The sequence below is a fragment of the Saccopteryx bilineata genome, chromosome 4 (genome assembly GCF_036850765.1).
Source record: "Saccopteryx bilineata isolate mSacBil1 chromosome 4, mSacBil1_pri_phased_curated, whole genome shotgun sequence".
Lineage (NCBI taxonomy): Eukaryota > Metazoa > Chordata > Mammalia > Chiroptera > Emballonuridae > Saccopteryx > Saccopteryx bilineata.
In genome coordinates, this window is record NC_089493.1 from 47,486,245 (window position 1) to 47,504,253 (window position 18,009).

Genomic DNA, 18,009 nt, shown 5'->3' on the forward strand with positions numbered 1-18,009 from the left:
AGCCACAGGAAAGGAGATGCAGGAGGGAATATAAGCTTCTAATAAAAGAAACGCAGCAACAATAGCAGAGGAACAGCTCTGCCTGGTGACGTAATGGCTGGCAGCAGTCCAGCTTCAGCAGAGCTGCTGCTACCTCAGCATCCAACCTCTCTCAACACAGTCCAGCTTCGGCAGCTACCGGGCTGCTACTTCTTGCGATGCCACCAGCATCTTACCTTAGAGGGCTAGAACACCGAACAAAGGGTCGTCCTGCTGCGTTAAATTGTCAGAAAACACACTTACTCACTCATCCCTCCCCCCCCAACCCCGCGCCCAAGCCCCTCAATAACCTAATCAACCAGCTGCTCAAGTTTAGAACGAGAACACTGGCGTGCCCTCCGGGCGTGCCTCAGTTCCCCCAAACTGGTCTCGGGTCCTCTCCTCGCTCGCATCGCCCCCCACCCACCCCCCGTGCTCAGCCGGAGTTGCTCGCGGCGGCGGCCCCGCTCGCCGGTCCTCCCGCCTTACCTCCGCCAGGTAGAGGTTGAGGAGACAGAGCGTGGAGAACTGGAGGCAGGAGGGGAAGCAGTAGAGCAGCCAGTGCGGGAAGAAGTGCAGGTGAGCGGGCGGCCGGAGCAGGGGCAGCGAGCCGCTGAGCGAGAAGGCGGCGGAGAAGAGGGTGGTCCTGAGCGCTGCCCACAGGAGGCAGAGGAAGAGGCAGAGGCTCTGGTAACTCAGCCGCCGCTCGCGGTACAGAAGCAGCCGCCACAGCTGCAGGTAGGCAAAGGCGAAGAGCGCGGCGTAGAGCAGGGCGTGCAGGACGCTCAGCGCCAACTGCACGGAGCCCGGCACCGCGGCGCCTGAGGCGGCAGCGACGGCGCCTTCGCCTCCGCCGCTCTCGCCGGGCGTCGAGGGCTCGCGGCCGGCCGCGGGGGCGGCGGCGGCCACGGGACCCGGCTCGGACACCCTCATGAGGGGGCTGGGGGGCGGGAGAGAGAGCGCGGGAAGGAAGGGGCAGGGCTCGGAGCCGCCGTCGAGGGGCAGAAGGGTTTCTGCCTTACCCCCCACCCACCCCAACCTCCAACCCCAGGAAGCGCCGTGACAGGACCCGGAGCCCCGCGCAGAGCAGCCGCGGCTCCTTCGACCCCGCCTCCTCTCCCCGCCCCCCCGGGGGTCTCGGCTCCTCCTGCTGCGGCTCCGCTCGGTAGCTGCAAAAAACAACTCTCCACTGGAGACAATCAGCTGAGAAACCCGAGCATTTGAGGCGCTCGCTCCGCACCGTGGGCTCGCGCCGATTGGGCCAGGCGGGCACGCCCCCTGCGCGCCGCGCTCGGAAGCCCACGGGCCGTAGGACCCGTCGCTCTAGGGTACCACGGTCTGATTGGGCGCCCGCTTTCTCCACTTTCTCCCTCCCCTGCACTCCCCACCCACGTTGCCGATTGGCCCAGCAACTGCACAGCCCCGTTCGCACCGGCGGGAGGACTCGGTTGTCGCCTGTCACCTGGGGCGGGTCTCGCTCCACTCCGTGCGCTTCCAATTGGTTGGAGAGGTCTCACGTAAGGAGCACGAGGAGAGGGAGGAGCCTCGGGGATTGCCTTTATTTTTTGTACTGCGGGCGGATTCCACCGAGCGGTGGCGGCCGGAGGCGCTGCGTTCTCACAGGTAGCTGTAGTGGTTCGTGGCTGCGGGGCGAGCGGGGTGAGGACCCGCCTCCTGCCTCTCCTTCACGTGGCAGGAGCTGTCAGTCGCGCGCAGACAGGTAGGTGGCGGCGCGGGTGCTCCAGGCCAGGGACTCTGGGCTCTGACTTCAGGGACGGTGATGGAGACTGGTGGCTCGCCCCAAAGGCCGCGTCGCCAAGTCCCGGAGTTTGGCTTAGAAGGGGCCTGACCTGGGTTCTTCCGGGGGGCATTGTGTTGACTTCTTTCCTGGCGTGATCGGCGAGAAAAACGCGAGCCCTTGAAGGGGAGAGAGAAGGGAATGAGGCGCAGGGTGAACCGAAGTTCTAGGGAAGATTCTTCCCTTCGGGATCTGCTTCCTAGGGAAGAGTGGTGTTAGGATGAGGAGAGCCTAGCAATGTAAATAGGAGGATTGTGGCCCTTTGAAATTTAGAATTTGGAAAGATGCTGTGGGCATAAGTTTAGGAAAAAGGCAGAACTAGAACTCTGTGTCTTTGATGAATGTCTAGAGAAGACGTAGAATAGTCTGTGCTCCTTAAATTCCTCGTGTATTCTTCAAGTCTTGGTCCTGTCTGTGGTAAATTTTGGCGCTCTTGGTTCCTGGAGCTCAGAGACACAAAACAAAAACTCTGCTGCTGCTATGAATGAGGAATAAATACGTTTTCCAGTGTGTATTGGGCTGACACATAACATTTGTTGACCTTTTTTTTTTTTGTAATAAAATCAGCATAATGCAAAATTGGAGAAAATAATTCATGTTCTCCTTAGAATGAGGCGGACACCATAAATTCAGTATATCTGAAAGACCCTGATGCATTTACTGGTGCAGTCAAGACCCAGCCTTTACTCAGTCACTATTCTTCGCTCTAATGCTTTGTCCAAGGAGAGGGTTACCTTCTTTCCTCGTTAGTGATCCGCAGAAAACTAAAGTCTTATTTTGTACTGCAGATTCTGGGGCAGCAGTTCACTCAAGCACCAGATGCTGGTGTGATTTGGATTCTTTATAGGTGTGGTGACAAGCTGTGATAGATGATTAGGCCTAGCACTCTTATGTGGATATCTTTCAGATCAAACAATCAGCTGAGCATCTGTGCAGTGCAACCTGCTGTAGGGTGCAACTTGCTGTAGTTAACAGGCTGAATCCAACAATTCTTTAGAGAAGGTTCTCATGTTTATTGGAGTGTAAGAAATTCACCTAATGGGTTCCTAGAGCATGTGGTTTGGGCAGTACACAGTTCTACTTGAGAGGGGACAGAATGCTCATGGCAACAGTGAGTTAACTGCACTTACGTGCTTCACATAAATTAAGCATGAACTCAGAGTTACGTGATTTGAGGCACTTGGCAAAATCAGGGGAACCGGATGTAGACACGGTCTGTTTTTGTATTTTCCATAGTCAATGAGGTGCAAATTTTAGATCATGTATAGAGTTTTGCCATGAAGGTTTTTTTCCTTTTTCTGCTATACATATTCTCTGCTCAAAGTGATAGTTAACATCTGGATAGTACTCATACTCGTATTAGGTCTTTGCTTGTGAGACTTTTTATGCCAGTGTCATTTTAAGTCTGGATACCCTCCTCGTTTCTCCTTTTTTTTTTAGGGGGTGTGTGTTGGGGTAGGAGGGGAGAGAAAGGATTTTGTCCCAATTGTCTTGAAGTGGCTGTAAAGTAGAGAGATGCTGACGACATTAATTCCTTTTGTGGTCTCTTTTGGGTCTTAAATGATAAGCTGTGATGTGTTCTAATCACTGTTTTATTTGAGGCTTGTTGAGTGAGCAGCTTCTGTTCTATAGTTGCAGTATTAAACCATAAGTAAGCTATTTATTATTTTTTTTGGTCAAAATACCCTTACAGGAATTTTGTAAGCATTAAGTGCCCCATTTATTGCAAAATATGAAACATGTCTTTTCCCAGAGAATGATATCTATAGTTCTCAGTATAATTTGTTTAAGGTTTACAGCTGTTAATTTTCTCTTTCTCTTGAGAGGGAAAATCATTAGTTTTATGGTTAATCATAAGTGGAATTTAGGCCTATAAAGGGGAAATGAATCAAAGGTCTTCCAGAAAAGCTTGTTGCTAGATATTTTAAAATCGGAAATGTGTCCAAATGCACAAAGTATATTGTTGTTCTAGGAGGGCTGATTACTTTAGCACAATGGTCTTTCAGACACTTACAGCAGGACCCAGTCCCAAAATGGGAATGCTCAAGCTGAAGATGACCACCAGCTGCTCCACTTGACTAGAGAAACATGAAGATAAATCCTTGCCGCCTTCCCTCACCAGCAGAAATACAATGTTTTCCCCATAAAGTACTTCTTCCTTATTTCCCTCTGGGGGCTCTCTCAGTATTTTGGTGCCAAACAAAAACTTTTGTTTCGACCTGTGGTGGCGCAGTGGATAAAGCGTCGACCTGGAAATGCTGAGGTCGCTGGTTCGAAACCCTGGGCTTGCCTGGTCAAGGCACATATGGGAGTTGATGCTTCCAGCTCCTCCCCCTTCTCTCTCTCTGTCTCTCTCTCCTCTCTCTCCCTCTCTCTCCTCTCTCTCTAAAAAATAAATAAATAAATAAATAAAATAAAAAAAATTAAAAAAAAACATTAAAAAAAAAACAAAAACTTTTGTTTCCCTTAGCATTTTATTTGTAAATATGTGAAATTGCTATAATAAGGTTCTAAACATTTACACTCAATTTCTGAGTTTATCTCATTATTGTAGTAGACCACCATGCTAGGGTATGGTTCTTCATGATCCTTGGCTTTGCCCAGAAAGAGGTCCCTTTTTTATTTTTATTATCCTTGAACACATCTGAAGTTGACTGTAGAGACTATGAACTCTTTCCATGGTTGAGCAGTTTTTTTCAGCTTGCTTCCTGACCGACCATACAAGAATAAGGACTAAAGGATTGTTTTAAGTTTTGAACAGCTAGTCTCTTGGATGGTGGCTCTTCTTTGACTACCTTTCTTTTAATACCTTGTTACACGTAACTAACAGCAACTCTCATACAAGTACTCATCTTCTGTCTCCTAACCTCTTCTCTTAGGGCTATAAATAAGTCCTTTAGTCACCCGGGTACATGCTCATAAATTCATTAGGTACATGCCTCTTCCAAATTATTGTTGTGACAGTACCGTAAAATGTTTTGTCACTCATTAATGTGGATCATTTGCTGAGCTCCTGTCTCTGATAAGTTTCCTTGGGGAAAAAGTGTCTCTTGGAAAGGGCCCAGAACAGTATCCTCTTCTGCTTGATTACTGATACAGTATTTTGGAGTTCCTGTTAGGGCAGAATCTCACTCCTACTAGTTTGTATACTAGTGAAGATAAATTAGGTTGTTTTGCAATAGTAACTCTTCAAATCTCAGTGGCTTAACACAACAAGGTTTGTTTCTTCCTGTCATATGCTCATTGCATATCAGCTGTGGGTTCTCTTTTATGTCATTCATTCTGGGACAGATGCTGATAAATAGTCACCATTTGAGCATTTTTAGTAACTGTGACAAGAAAATAAAGTCTCGCATATTACACAGTAGCTGTTAAAACTGTTGCCTGAAAGAGACCACTTTTGCTCACATTTTATTGGTCAGAGTAAGTCACTAGTGGTGGTCTCAAACTTCACTGGAGGCTGGAAGTGCAGAAAGTTAGTGTAATCCTACCTTATATCTGAGAGAAAAACTGAACTGTTGATCCCATGCTAATGAACTACCACACCAAGGTAACAAGGTCACATTTCTCCTCAGGTACTCATCACTTTGTTCTGATCTTTTAGTTTTTGAAGCATTACAGTCCTGTTTTCTATTCCATTTTCTAACAGCTGGAGATAAAAAATGTCACCAAGTACCTTCTGTATCTTTGTTTTCACTCTGTTCTCACCGGGTGTTCTTTTTCCCCACCAATGGCCATCCACGCTTACCTTTTCTTCAGTTTAAAGATCTTTTTATGAGGAGACCATGTCTCTGGGCAAATGCATTTTATTCATTTGAAATGAACACTCTTCTGTGGCCACAGGGTAGATTGGACTAATATGAGTAGGAGCTATAGAAGATTTCATTACACACAAGTAATTTCTTTTAAAAAGAAATACACATTCTAGGGAGAAAGAATCATATGTTAACCCTAATGTTCAGTTTAGTGTTAAAATAATTGAATTGTAACAACAAAGACAGGAAATATGATGTTTTATACTTGACTATTTTAGTTGTGCTTTTACTTAAATATTTCACCTTTTAATTAGGTTGGCGTTATTTTATTAGTAACAAGTTATTCCCTTAGGCTCAGGATGCATGCATTTCCCCCACCCCTAGATTATAAAGAAAATCTTGGATGACCTATTTTAAACCATTCCCATTAATATAAAATGGCTATAAAATATGCTGGCTTAAAATGGCTATAATGCATAATCAATTTTAATGTCAAGGGTACCCCTCAATTATATCATTAAAATTACTTTTTTATATACCTCTCATAGTCCTCACTCCTCAGTCTACTTCAGTTTTTGAACTCTTGGCTCATTATTAAAAATTGATGGCAAATTCTTTCACTGTTTAATATATATTAGCTCTAATGAAAAGAATATAAGAAGTAATTATGGGTAATTAGCTCTTTTTTTTTTTTTAAGATATACCTATTCCTTAGGGAGAGGTGTTGTATGCTTATTAATAATATTGAAAGACCAGAGTAAATATCCAATATAGTTTAACTTTTTTACTAAATTCACTCTTTTATCATTTTATTCTTTACTGAAAAATTCTTCCCCTATCTTTATGGGTACTTTTTTTTTTTGTATTTTTCTGAAGCTGGAAACGGGGAGGCAGTCAGACAGACTCCCGCAAGCGCCCAACTGGGATCCACCCGGCACGCCCACCAGGGGGTGATGCTCTGCCCATCCGGGCGTCGCTGTGTCGTGACCAGAGCCACTCTAGCGCCTGGGGCAGAGGCCAAGGAGCCATCCCCAGCGCCCGGACCATCTTTTGCTCCAATGGAGCCTTGGCTGCGGGAGGGGAAGAGAGAGAGAGGAAGGAGAGGGGGAAGGGTGGAGAAGCAGATGGGCGCTTCTCCTGTGTGCCCTGGTCGGGAATTGAACCCGGGACTTACGCACACCAGGCCGACGCTCTACCACTGAGCCAACCGGCCAGGGCAATGGGTAATTTTTGCTCCCCCAAACCCATCTCCTGTTTTAAGATGGTGATCTTTTGTTTGAAAATAAAGTTAAAACAGAATTTTCATTGATAACTGTAGGTATATGTTTACTTTGTAGAAGTATGATATTTTTATATTATATAAATTTTCTTAACTATCTTCTTTTTAATATAGATAATGTAGGTTATCAGTAGAAAAGCTTCCTGAAAGAAGAAATTGTTTAAGAAAAATTTGACCAGAGAGAATTAAAAGCAGATACAGAGGACAGTGTAGAAGTAAGTACAGCATGAAAGAAGATGAGAGGAGTATCTCAGAAAATAGAACTGAATTGAAAAGATATTTTAATTGATAAGCTGTATAAATAAATCAAAGTCTTGGGCATTAAAATATGTATTAAGAAAGAATGTTTGCAAGTAGTTTTAATAGCTGTCTTGGGGATTTAAAGTAAAAATAATGTAAAGGTAGTAGACATATTTTGAATGTCTGACTCCCATGTTAATGGTATTAAATAACTGTGTATTAATTGCAAATCTCTTGGTAGAGAAAGATAAAATGCCCAATTTAAAAAATGAATTGGATGTTTGAGAATAAAATTTAGAACCCTTAAAAATAACATTTAGCCTGACTAGTGGTTGCACAGTGGTTAGAGTGTTGACCAGGTATGCTGAGGTCCCAGGTTCAAGACTCCTAGATTGCCAGCTTGAGCGTGGGTTCGCTGGTTTGAGCGTGGGATCATCAACATGATCCCTTGGTTGCTGACTTGAGCCCAAAGGTTACTGGCTTGAAGCCCAAGGTCACTGGCTTGAGCAAGGGGTCACTGGCTAGGCTGGAGCCGCCTGGTTAAGACAATCAATGAATCACTAAAGTGCAGCAACTACAAGGTGATGCTTCTCATCTCTCTCTCTTCTTTCTTCTCTCTCAAAAAAAAATTAGTTTCACATACTTCAGTAACTACCTGTTCAACTTAATATACTTAATATGCATTTTCCTGATACCTTTTACAATTATCAAAAATCAGTAGCATTATCAAATCAATGTCACTATGTATCATCCCCTCTCAAATTTTTACTGGAAGGAAATAGAAATAATAAGGTACTAGCAAAATCAACTATATAAATAATCTCTTATGTTATTCTTTTTACAGATTTTACTTCATTCATTTAACAATTTATTCAGCAAAACTTTGTTGAGTACCTACTCTTGCCAAATATTGTCTGAGGCAACCACAGAGCACACAGTGAATGAAACAGACAGAATCTCCTGCTTATTATCTACGACTACAGCTGATGATGTCTTTCAGTTTCAATGTATTTAGAATTGGCATCTCTTTTGTCGTGATGTGTATTGTTCATAAATCAGCAGTCATCTGTCTACCAGAACTGAGTCCTCAGAAATATTTCAGTACCTTGCAAGCAGGAAAAGCCTCCTTAGCTTATTTTTGTCAAGCTGGTAAGTCATTTTATATTCTGATTTTTATGACATTTCCATTATCACTTAATCAATATGCTCAGTGGGAATTAATTGTTAGGATTAATAATATGTGCTACAAAGCTGCTACTATAGTATGCCTACCTGGATTTAAATCCTGATTCTGCCACTTGACCTGTTGTGTGACCTTGGTTAAGTCACTCTCTCTCTCTTTTGTCATCCATAAGAAGTAACTAACACTGGCTTTATAAATTTGTTGTGAGGCTAAAGGACTTTACACATGTGACTAGTCCATAGAAAATACTAGATAGAAATGATCTTTTAATATAAAAACATCTGAATTTTATCTAGTCATTTCTTTTTTTTTTAATTTTCTCTCTTTTTTTTTTTGTATTTTTCTGAAGTTGGAAACGGGCAGGCAGTCAGACATACTCCTGCATGCTCCCTACCGGGATCCACCCGGCATGCCCACCAGGGGGTGATGCTCTGCCCATCTGGGGCGTTGCTCTGTTGCAACCAGAGCCATTCTAGTGCCTGAGGCAGAGGCCATGGAACCATCCTCAGCGCCCGGGCCAACTTTGCTCCAATGGAGCCTCGGCTGCAGGAGGGGAAGAGGGAGACAGAGAGGAAGGAGAGGGGGAGGGGTGTAGAAGCAAATGGGCTCTTCTCCTGTGTGCCCTGGCCGGGAATTGAACCCGGGACTCCTGCACGCCAGGCAGATGCTCTACCACTGAGCCAACTGGCCAGGGCCATTTCTTTTTTTTTTTTAATTTATTATTAATTTTAAAAGGGTGACATTGATCAATCAGGGTACATATGTTCAGAGAAAACATCTCCAGATTATTGTCGTCATTTCTGAAAGTGTACTTTTTCATACTTTTAGCATGTAAATACTTTAAAAGTGGTTTTAAATTTTAAATGTAGTGTAAGTAATGCTTTAATTTAGTACTCTGCTTTAGCTATATCATTAATTAAACTGAGTTAACTGACAAGTCTTAATAATTGTGTTCTCATTTACGTCTTCTTGCGTAAAAATATACTGTTCTTGTGATTAGTAAGTAAAATAAATTCAATTTTCTGTTGATTTCCTTATAATTTGATTTGAAAATGGTATTTTAAAATCATTTTGAAAGTTTTGTGATTGTATACATATGTTTGTGTATGGCAGTAAACTTGGTAAAATAATGCCAACTACTAGGTTTAAATTAAACATTTATTTATCCTATTGTTTTAGAAAGTTTTTAAGGTCACTTATAAAGTTAAAATATGTCATTGTAAAGACATCAGAAATAAGAATTATGAGGCTTTGGAAATAAGGATATAAAATATAACTGGGTGTGTTTAGTTACTGATTATTTGTTTTTACATACTGGTTGGGCAAAATATATTTCTTGAGTTTGAAGCTTTGGGCTTTAATTTTAAGAATTCATCTTTCCTAAGGGGCAGCTTATTAAACATTCAAGGAACATTTCTTATTTTAGATTCTCCAAGTACCTCTGTATTTCTTGAAGAACTGAATAAGGCTGTTAAACCTCTCCAGGACTATGGAATTTCAGTTGCAAAGGTAGAGGTTATTTATGTTAATAAATTATTAATGACAAACATTTTATGTTTGAATGAACTAACATAACTTAAACTGGATTTTATAGTTAAGGATGTCAAGCTGTGTGGAAGGCAACTGGTGAATAAGACAGGCCTGTACTGAGTACCTAGTTCAGTCCCTCGCACACAATAGATACTCAGTAAATGTTTTTGAGATTAAAATTAGCTCACTATATTTAGTCTTTTGAATGGAAAGATGACTAAGGCTCTGTATATTTCTTTGGATACTTTATATCTTAAACAGGGAGGTTAAAACACATTCACAGATCACTTTAATAACTAGCAGAACCCAATTATCATAAGAGAGGTAGAAATAAAATGCCATAGCAGTTAAAAGGAAAGAGAGCTCATATCTGATTGTTGGGGTGAATGGCCATGTACTGTATTGGGACTTTACAAAAAGTAGCATTTTGAGATTGTCTTCAAAAGTTAAGATTTCAAGAGGCAGAGGTAGATGAAGTAAATACTAATGTAAATGGATTAAATGTTCCAGTTAAGACACAGATTGTCAAGCTGGGTATAATAACCAAACCCAACTGTATGCCTTTTAGAAATGCCTTTTAAAATAAAGGCTTCAGAGATCTTCAAAGTAAATGAAGGAAAAAGATAAATCATGCAAGTTGGTAAGGTTATATTGCTATATTGCTATATCAGTGTAGGTTTTAAAACAAAAAGACGTTGAGTCATTCTTGACTTGTTCTATAACCAATCCATCAGTAAGTTCTTTAGGTTCTGGAGTTTCTAAATCTGACCTATTCCTCCTTTATCCAAACCACCATCATATCTCATCTGGGAAACCACAATAGTCTTCTAAAAATTGGCCTTTCTTTTTTGACTTTTGTATCACTAAATTCTTCTCCACATGTAAGTGAGATGTGTCAGATTGCTACCCTCTCAGAAAGGCTTCCCGTTACAGTTCTGAAAAAATTTTGTGGACACTGACTTCCTCTTTAACCTCATTTTCTCTTCCTCTACCTTGCTCAGTTTGTTCTTGACACATACTGGTGGTCATCTTTCTGTTACTTGAACCTGCCAGATGTGTTATTTCCACAAAGCCTTTGCAGGTATAGTCCCATTCTGCTTAGAATTCATGTCTTCTATATATTTATATATTTGCCTGTTTCACTCTGTTGCTCCAGTTTTGTTTTTTTGGTTTTTTTGACAGGGACAGAGAGAGGGAGAGAGAGAGAGAGAGAGTCAGAGAGAAGGACAAATGGGGACAGACAGGAAGGAAGAGATATGAAAAGCATCAATTCTTTATTTAGGCACCTTAGTAGTTCTTTGATTGCTTTCTCGTATGTGCCTTGACTGGAGGGCTACAGCAGAGCAAATGACCCCCTTCTCAAGCCAGTGACCTTGAGCTCAAGCCACCAAACCCTCCCTCAAGCTGGGTGAGCCCGTGCTCAAGCCAGATGAGCCCACACTCAAGCCGGTGACCTCAGGGTTTCCAACCTTGGTCCTCTGTGTCCCAGTTTGACACATTATCCACTGTGCCACCACCGGGTCAGGCCATTACTTCAGTTCTTTATGCAAATGTCACCCTCTCAGAGGAGTCTTCCTTGATTCTTAAAATGTCCTGTCATGCACTTAATATTTTTTTATAGCAGTTAACATTACATATTACTTAATTCTTTTAATTGTCTGTCTCTACATTTAGAATGTAAGTTCTAAAGATAAAGAGTTTTATTTGGAATTTAACTGGATCCCCAATGACTAGAACAGTGACTAACATATGGTAGGTGTTCAAATGTTGAATAGATGACTGGGCAAATCTATTGTCATAATGCCAACCATCCCCTATACTGTGGCTTTTAAACATTCTTTTAAAATTATACTAAGATTTACTCTTTTTTGGTTATGGCTGTCCTCTGACTTTTAATTCTGATTCTCTATTCCAGATACCTTTTCTGAGTATCATTTCTCCTTTTGTAGCTTTATTTGCTGAACAAATGTAACTTTCCTAATTGTTATTCTGATTCCTCAGACTCTCTCAAAATTAAATTGAACAACAACAACAAAAAAACGCATCTTAAGAAATCCCAAAAACTTAAAAAATCCAAAACAAAGGAACTATTCTTTTTCTAGCCTTAGTTTTGGTAGGTTATGTTGGTGGCTACCTAGTTGCCCCATCTAGTGACTTCTTCTTTCTCTTTGTCTCCTTTCTTCCCCACCTCTATCTCATGCTGAATACACATACTCAATTTTGTCCCTAGTTTTACTCACTGTATTTGTGAAAAGTCTCTTGAATCTTTTTCTGTCCTTTTCTATTTTACTTCAGGTCATAGTCATTCTTGACCAATACTGATGTGATGTTCTTTTAACCTGCCTCCTTATCTTTGTGCTCTGATTCCTTTCATCTTATCTTCATGTTGCTACCAGGACTGTCTTGTATTCTTCATATAGAGTCCTGATTGTAAGCTGTCAAGGGCTGTTATGGCTGCTCTGGCATCATCTGGGACTTATGTTCATTCTTTCTCATGCTCTCTCTGTAGCAAGGGTTTCTTCTTTAAAGACGCCTCATGGTCCCTGATTACTGCAGGTGTTCTAGCTATCTTGTCTGTACTTCACCTGGAAGAAGTGGGAAGAGCAAGAGTATCAGTTAATCCCCTGTTAAGAGCCTTCTAAGGGAGAGGTGGAAGAAGATATGGGGATGATAAATGGTAAAAAAAAAAAAAAAAAGCCTTCTAAGAATCCCAACCTAGTGACTTCTCCTGACATTGTTTAGCCATCCTTAGATGGTGGTAGTTTGGAAAAGTCTTTTAATGGAGGATTTGCTTTTAGTGAAGTTTTGGTAGTAAAACAAAAGGGGAGGGTGGGTTTTGGGTAAGAAACCGTCAGTATCTGCTATACCTGGGTGCCAGCGGCTGAGATGCTTTTGTGGTGCCCACTTAGTACGCACTGCTGTGCTTCCTGGCTTTTGCTCATGAGTTTTGTTCCGCTTTAATTGTTTCCTTCTTTTTCTACTGGATTACCTTCTACTTGCTCCATAAGATTGAATTAAATGTAAACTCTTAGGTATACTTAAATATAATTCTTAGAAACAGTTCCTTTTTTCTGGATTACCTCAAGCACTCAAATAAGTGAGCAATTATGGGATACAAATCAGAAAAGATAGTAAGATAAAAACATGACATAGAGACAAACTGTGATGTTTAATTTTCTTTCTTATTTCCCTAAGCAAGAAACTTACCTTTTTATATACTCTAAACCTTAACTGTAATCTTTTAAAGGTTAATTGTATCAAAGAAGGACCATCAAGATACTGTGGAGAAGAAAAGGATTTGATGAAAGCGTATTTATTCAGGTAAAATATTATTTTGAGGGTGATGGACAAATAAACTATATTTCCAGAATATTCAGATAGCTAAAATATTGCTAATCCAAAATAAAGCTGTATGCCATGAGAGGGTCATATGAATGAAGCTTAGCAACAAGTCCAAGTAATAGAGTTCTTACCTGTACTTTAGCTTCCTTATCTATAAAATGAGAATATTATCTACATCACAGGGTTATTTTAAATGTTACATGAGAATCTAATGTAAAGCCCTATTACAAATCCTAGTAAGTAAGCACTTAGAAAATTTAGTGTTTTAAGTCGATATGTGAGGCCATATTCTGTTGTGAAATAAGCGTACTTTATTTTCAAGGAATCTGCCAGTGCCTGCATTACAGATTCCTCTGCACTTGGGTCTGCTACCTTATCTGAGGTTTCCCAAAAATTTTTCCTCAAACCCTTGGGATCTGGTTGAGGAAATGGGGAGAGATCCTGTCTCCTCAGGGACCTACTGCTGAGGACACGTCTCCTACCTGTCTCCTTCCTAGCCCAATGCGGAGAATCTGTCTGTTTATGGTGGGGAAGTTGGTAGGAAGCCCTGTTTGGATTCTTTTTTTGTTTGTTTGTTCCAGTCCTTTCCCTAGGCTCAGGGCCTAAGCTTTTCAAAGGTGACATAATTCTTGAGTATATATGCAACAAATATTTGAGTGTATATTATGGCCAGCACTTTGGTAGGTGCATGAGATAATGGGTAAGACACAGGCTCTAACATTAAAGAATTTATAGCCTGGTCTATTGGAGAAACAAGTAAATTGGATGCTGAGGAAATATTTCTGTAATGCTGTTTTTATACTTTTTACAGGGGCAACATACTACTGAGAGAATTCCCTACTGATACCTTATTTGACGTGAATGCCATCATTGCTCATGTTCTCTTGTAAGTACAGGGATTACCCACTCACTTCATTTAGTGACTTCATTTTAGACAACGACAATTCAGTGAAATACTTTAAAATTCTAACATTAAATTGCTGGTCTATCTTCCCACGTAGACGATCTTAAATTTCTTAAATGGCAGACAAGATGGAAACAAGTAGATGCTCTGTATACAAATAGGAGACGACACAACACGACTGCATGGGCCCTACTATCGCTTTTGCTTTTGATTCTACCTGTGGAGTGAGGATTTTACCAGGCAGGAAGCTCATGTTTGCTATTCTCAGCAGGATTATTAAAGTGTCTAGCATCCTTCTCACCAAGCCTGATTTTTTCTGGAGTCTGTTGCTCTGTGCCTGCTCAGTAAGTGCAGAAACAGCTCACATAATCCCAGCACATACCTGAATGCCTGTTCAGAGAGAGTGAATTTAATTTAACTTTTCCGGCTTGGCGTCTTTAGGACTGGCATTCAAGGCTATGTGGGGTCCGTTCCTGCAATTTACCTCTGAATGAAGTCTAGTGTTCTCTTTGATGACAAAGCTAGATACTATGACTTGTTAAAGACATGCGTTTACATGGACTTTCCCATTTTAATGTTGTTTTTAGGTCTGTTTTGGCTGCCTTTGTCTTCTACTTAGATCCCCTCATCCTTTTCTCTGCCTGAAAAAATTGGGTGAAAGTTAAGTTACAGGAAACTTAAAACATAGAGATGAAAAGTTGTGTTAGTCACTTTGCCAATGGATACTTTAAATGTTTCAGTACTAATAATATATTAATGAAAGGGCTTTAGAAAGGATCCTGACATCCAAGGAGCTTGAGGCCTGTGGACTAAGGAGACAATTACAAGGATGAAAGATGGCCTTTTGAAAAAGGAATTCTATAGAGCTTTTAGGGCTGCCTAAGAAGCTCTTCCTTGTGACAGAGAAGGGGTGACTCTCCTGAGTGGGGGAGGGTCATAAAAAGTTTAGCAAAACGTCCAAGTAATAGATAGAATACTTGTTTTACAATGGATACCTGATGACTGTTTGGCTCAGAAATGAGGGTGAAGTAACAAAGATTCTTTGAGGGATGGGGGAAGGGTGACGAAGATTGTCTTTGACAAGTTTAATAGCAATTCCTGGAGTGGCAGGCCCACCTTGGCTTCCTGATGACAAGGTGGTTTTGAAACAATTGGGCCTAAGATGTGGAGTGGCTGTCAGTGCTGGGGACTCTGTTCTCTGAACTGGCTAGCCTGTGGGGCTTGGTCATGCAAGCCTGCTGTGGTGGCGTCCTGGTCCTTGTGCTGTACGAACACTAACAGGACACTGTTTCCACAAAGGTTCTTCCCCACGTTCTTCCCATGTGCCGGGTACCTGATAGACACTGGGGATTCAGAACGGAATAGGATGTGGCTTCTGTCCTCTCGGAATTTAGCGGTTTGTTTCAGAGACAGATATATAAATATAAACAAAAACTATTATGTTGTAAGTAAAATAGAAGTATGTTTGCATAAGGGTTGAGGATCCACAGGGTAGGGAATAGTTACTTGTGTCTCGAATGAGGGTGCATATTTACTAAGAGGTCTTCCTGAAGGGAGGGGCACTGGGGCAGAATCTTAGAGCATAAGTGGGAATTTGCTTGGTGAAGAAAGAGAAGTTGGGGAAGGCAATGGGAGCTGTGTGAACAAAGGCACAGCGGTTAGAAAAGTTTGGAGAGGGTAGTTTTAACTGGTGCATCAAATGTGAATCAGTAGATGAGGGCAGAAAGATAGGTGTGGAGTCATATGAAGAGATCTTTGTTTCCCATGTGAAGGAGTTTAGGTTTTTGAGTAGCCACTGAAGGGTGAGAAGTCCAGCTCCACATCAGAATCCTGTGTCATCTTTTAGGCCTGACCATAAACAATTACAAGGCTTTGTCTGGCCAACCTCATAGGGGCAAGGTGCCTCATCCACACCAGACTTGGTGCACAGCCAATGCACTGCAGTTTTCTAGAGAAAATTGAGGTCAAGGACTCCTCTTCCCTCTCAATCCCTTAGGCCAAACATGCTCCTGTGTACACCTGCATTGCTAGCCCAGTTGTCTCCATTTGAGGTCTCATTATCAGGGACCTTGGCTGAGGTACCTCCAGGTACTTCTGATAAGACTCCCTTATCTCTGCATTGACTTTCTACTCCTGGCCCTTCCCTCTTTCCTCCACCCGGTCCATAAAAAGGCAAGAACCTTTTGGTTGGTGCTTCTTGGAATGCGATGATTCCTTGCATCCTCACCTGGGGCTGTTCCATGCCCGGGAAGGGAACGAAACATTCCTGAGCTGGTTCCTCTCTTTGTCTCTTACTTGCACTATTGTAATAAGTGAATAAAGGCTGGATTGTTAATTTTAGTTTGGCATACTGTCCTAAAGTGACCAGGACAACACCTGATTGCTCAACAGAAGGTTGCAGGCAGGCAAGTGATGTGAGTAAATTAGTGCTAGAAAGCTCTTTCTGGTGGATGTGACAGTTTTGTGAGGTCCAAGAATATGGAGAATCTATTGTGTGGCCATTGTATAACCTAGGGCAGTGTTTTTCAACCAGTGTGCCATGGGGAAATTAAACATGGGTCCCCAAACTATGGCCAGCGGAGGCTATTTATCCAGCCCGCCGCCAGCCACCTCCATCTGAACATAAACATTCCCCTCACAATCCGTCCAGCTATCAGCAACAGGAAGAGTGGAGGCACAGGGAATGCTCAGTGACCAATCACCTTCTAGGATTCATCCCAACCACTAGTGGTGAACCAATAGTAGGCCGCCTCTCATCCACACCCAGGAAGGTCCCCGCTTGGGCTGCCGCGCACTTGTCATTGTGTGACCACGGCAAGTAGTTGAAGCTGCTACTCCTCCCCATGGTCCCGATTTCTAATCCTGGCCAGGACTGGAGGTAAAGGTTGCCACCACTAGATGAAGCCTCAGCTAAGCTGGTTATGTCTATCTTAATGGTGTATATAGATATTTGACCTTTTTCTTTTTAAAAGAGGTCCTTGCAGAGGGTGATATACAATGCATCATAATGCATCACAATGTTATCTATATTGTATATGGTCTCCTGAAGGGTCATCTTCTTAAAGAGCTCAAATCTCTATATACACCATCAAAACAGACAGAACTAAGGCCCCTGCACCCAGCTGACCATGGGATTTGAACCCACAACCTCAGGGAGAACTCTAGTATTTATCAGAATCCTTACCTAGAAAGCAAACTTCTCAATCTGACAGCAGAGATGCTCTGAGGACTTATGATGTTACACAAGTACCCAACATTTTCTAAAATTGATTTTGTCCAGTCTCTCTATATATAGAGAGAGTATTTGCCAAATTGATTTGAACCCACAACCTTGATGAAAGCTCCAGTATCTATTAGCGGAACTGTATATATGAGGGATGTTACATGGGACTGTATATATATGAGGGGGTTATCCTTTTTTATTTAACTTTTTTTTTAATAAATGTAATTTATTTAAACTTTAAATAAATTCTAACAGAGTGTCATTTTGTGTCATTTTGGTAGGTGGTGTGCCCCAGGATTTTGTAAATGTAAAAAATGTGCCGCGGCTCAAAAGTTGAAAATCACCGACCTAGGGAGAGCAGAAATAGCAAAGGGGAGATTTTCTTTTTAATGCTTAAGAGGAGAAATTAACTGGACTTGCTGAAAATTAATTTGGTAATAACCGTCACAACTGAAAAGGAGTTAATCCCTGATCTCTTCTTTTTTTACCTCACTCTACTCTAAATCTAATCTGATCATTGTCTGAGGTAGGCAAGGAAAAAGAGCAAAGATAATCTAATTTAACAAATCAAATGCCCAACATAGCTGAGTCTCAAGTAAACAGCCGGAGAAACTTAACCCCTTAAGGAGTACAGATCTAGGTGTCTTAACATATAGGTCATCCAGGAAAAAAAAAAAAGAAAAAGAAAAAACATAGGTCATCTAGGGTGTGTTTGTTCTAGGACCACACTTAAATGA

General features: G+C 41.7%; 2 protein-coding genes across 4 annotated transcripts in view; one reads left to right on the forward strand and one right to left on the reverse strand.

The window, feature by feature from the left end:
• The window catches only part of GPR137C (G protein-coupled receptor 137C), a 67,882-nt gene extending 66,856 nt beyond the window's left edge, over positions 1-1,026 (reverse strand). For both annotated transcript variants that reach the window (XM_066278023.1, XM_066278022.1), the window contains exon 1: positions 508-1,026. In XM_066278023.1, coding sequence (XP_066134120.1) covers positions 508-951 — 444 coding nt within the window. In that variant the 5' untranslated portion in view covers positions 952-1,026. The remainder of the gene's footprint in view (positions 1-507) is intronic.
• A 561-nt stretch (positions 1,027-1,587) lies between these two features.
• Positions 1,588-18,009, forward strand: part of TXNDC16 (thioredoxin domain containing 16) — an 80,878-nt gene continuing 64,456 nt past the window's right edge. Inside the window, exons 1-6 of one of the 2 annotated variants that reach the window (XM_066276178.1) lie at positions 1,588-1,738; positions 6,965-7,065; positions 7,935-8,239; positions 9,700-9,782; positions 13,051-13,124; positions 13,957-14,031. In XM_066276178.1, the coding sequence (XP_066132275.1) occupies positions 8,032-8,239; positions 9,700-9,782; positions 13,051-13,124; positions 13,957-14,031 (440 nt within the window). In that variant the 5' untranslated portion in view covers positions 1,588-1,738; positions 6,965-7,065; positions 7,935-8,031. The remainder of the gene's footprint in view (positions 1,739-6,964; positions 7,066-7,934; positions 8,240-9,699; positions 9,783-13,050; positions 13,125-13,956; positions 14,032-18,009) is intronic. The other variant, XM_066276176.1, reaches the window with a different exon arrangement.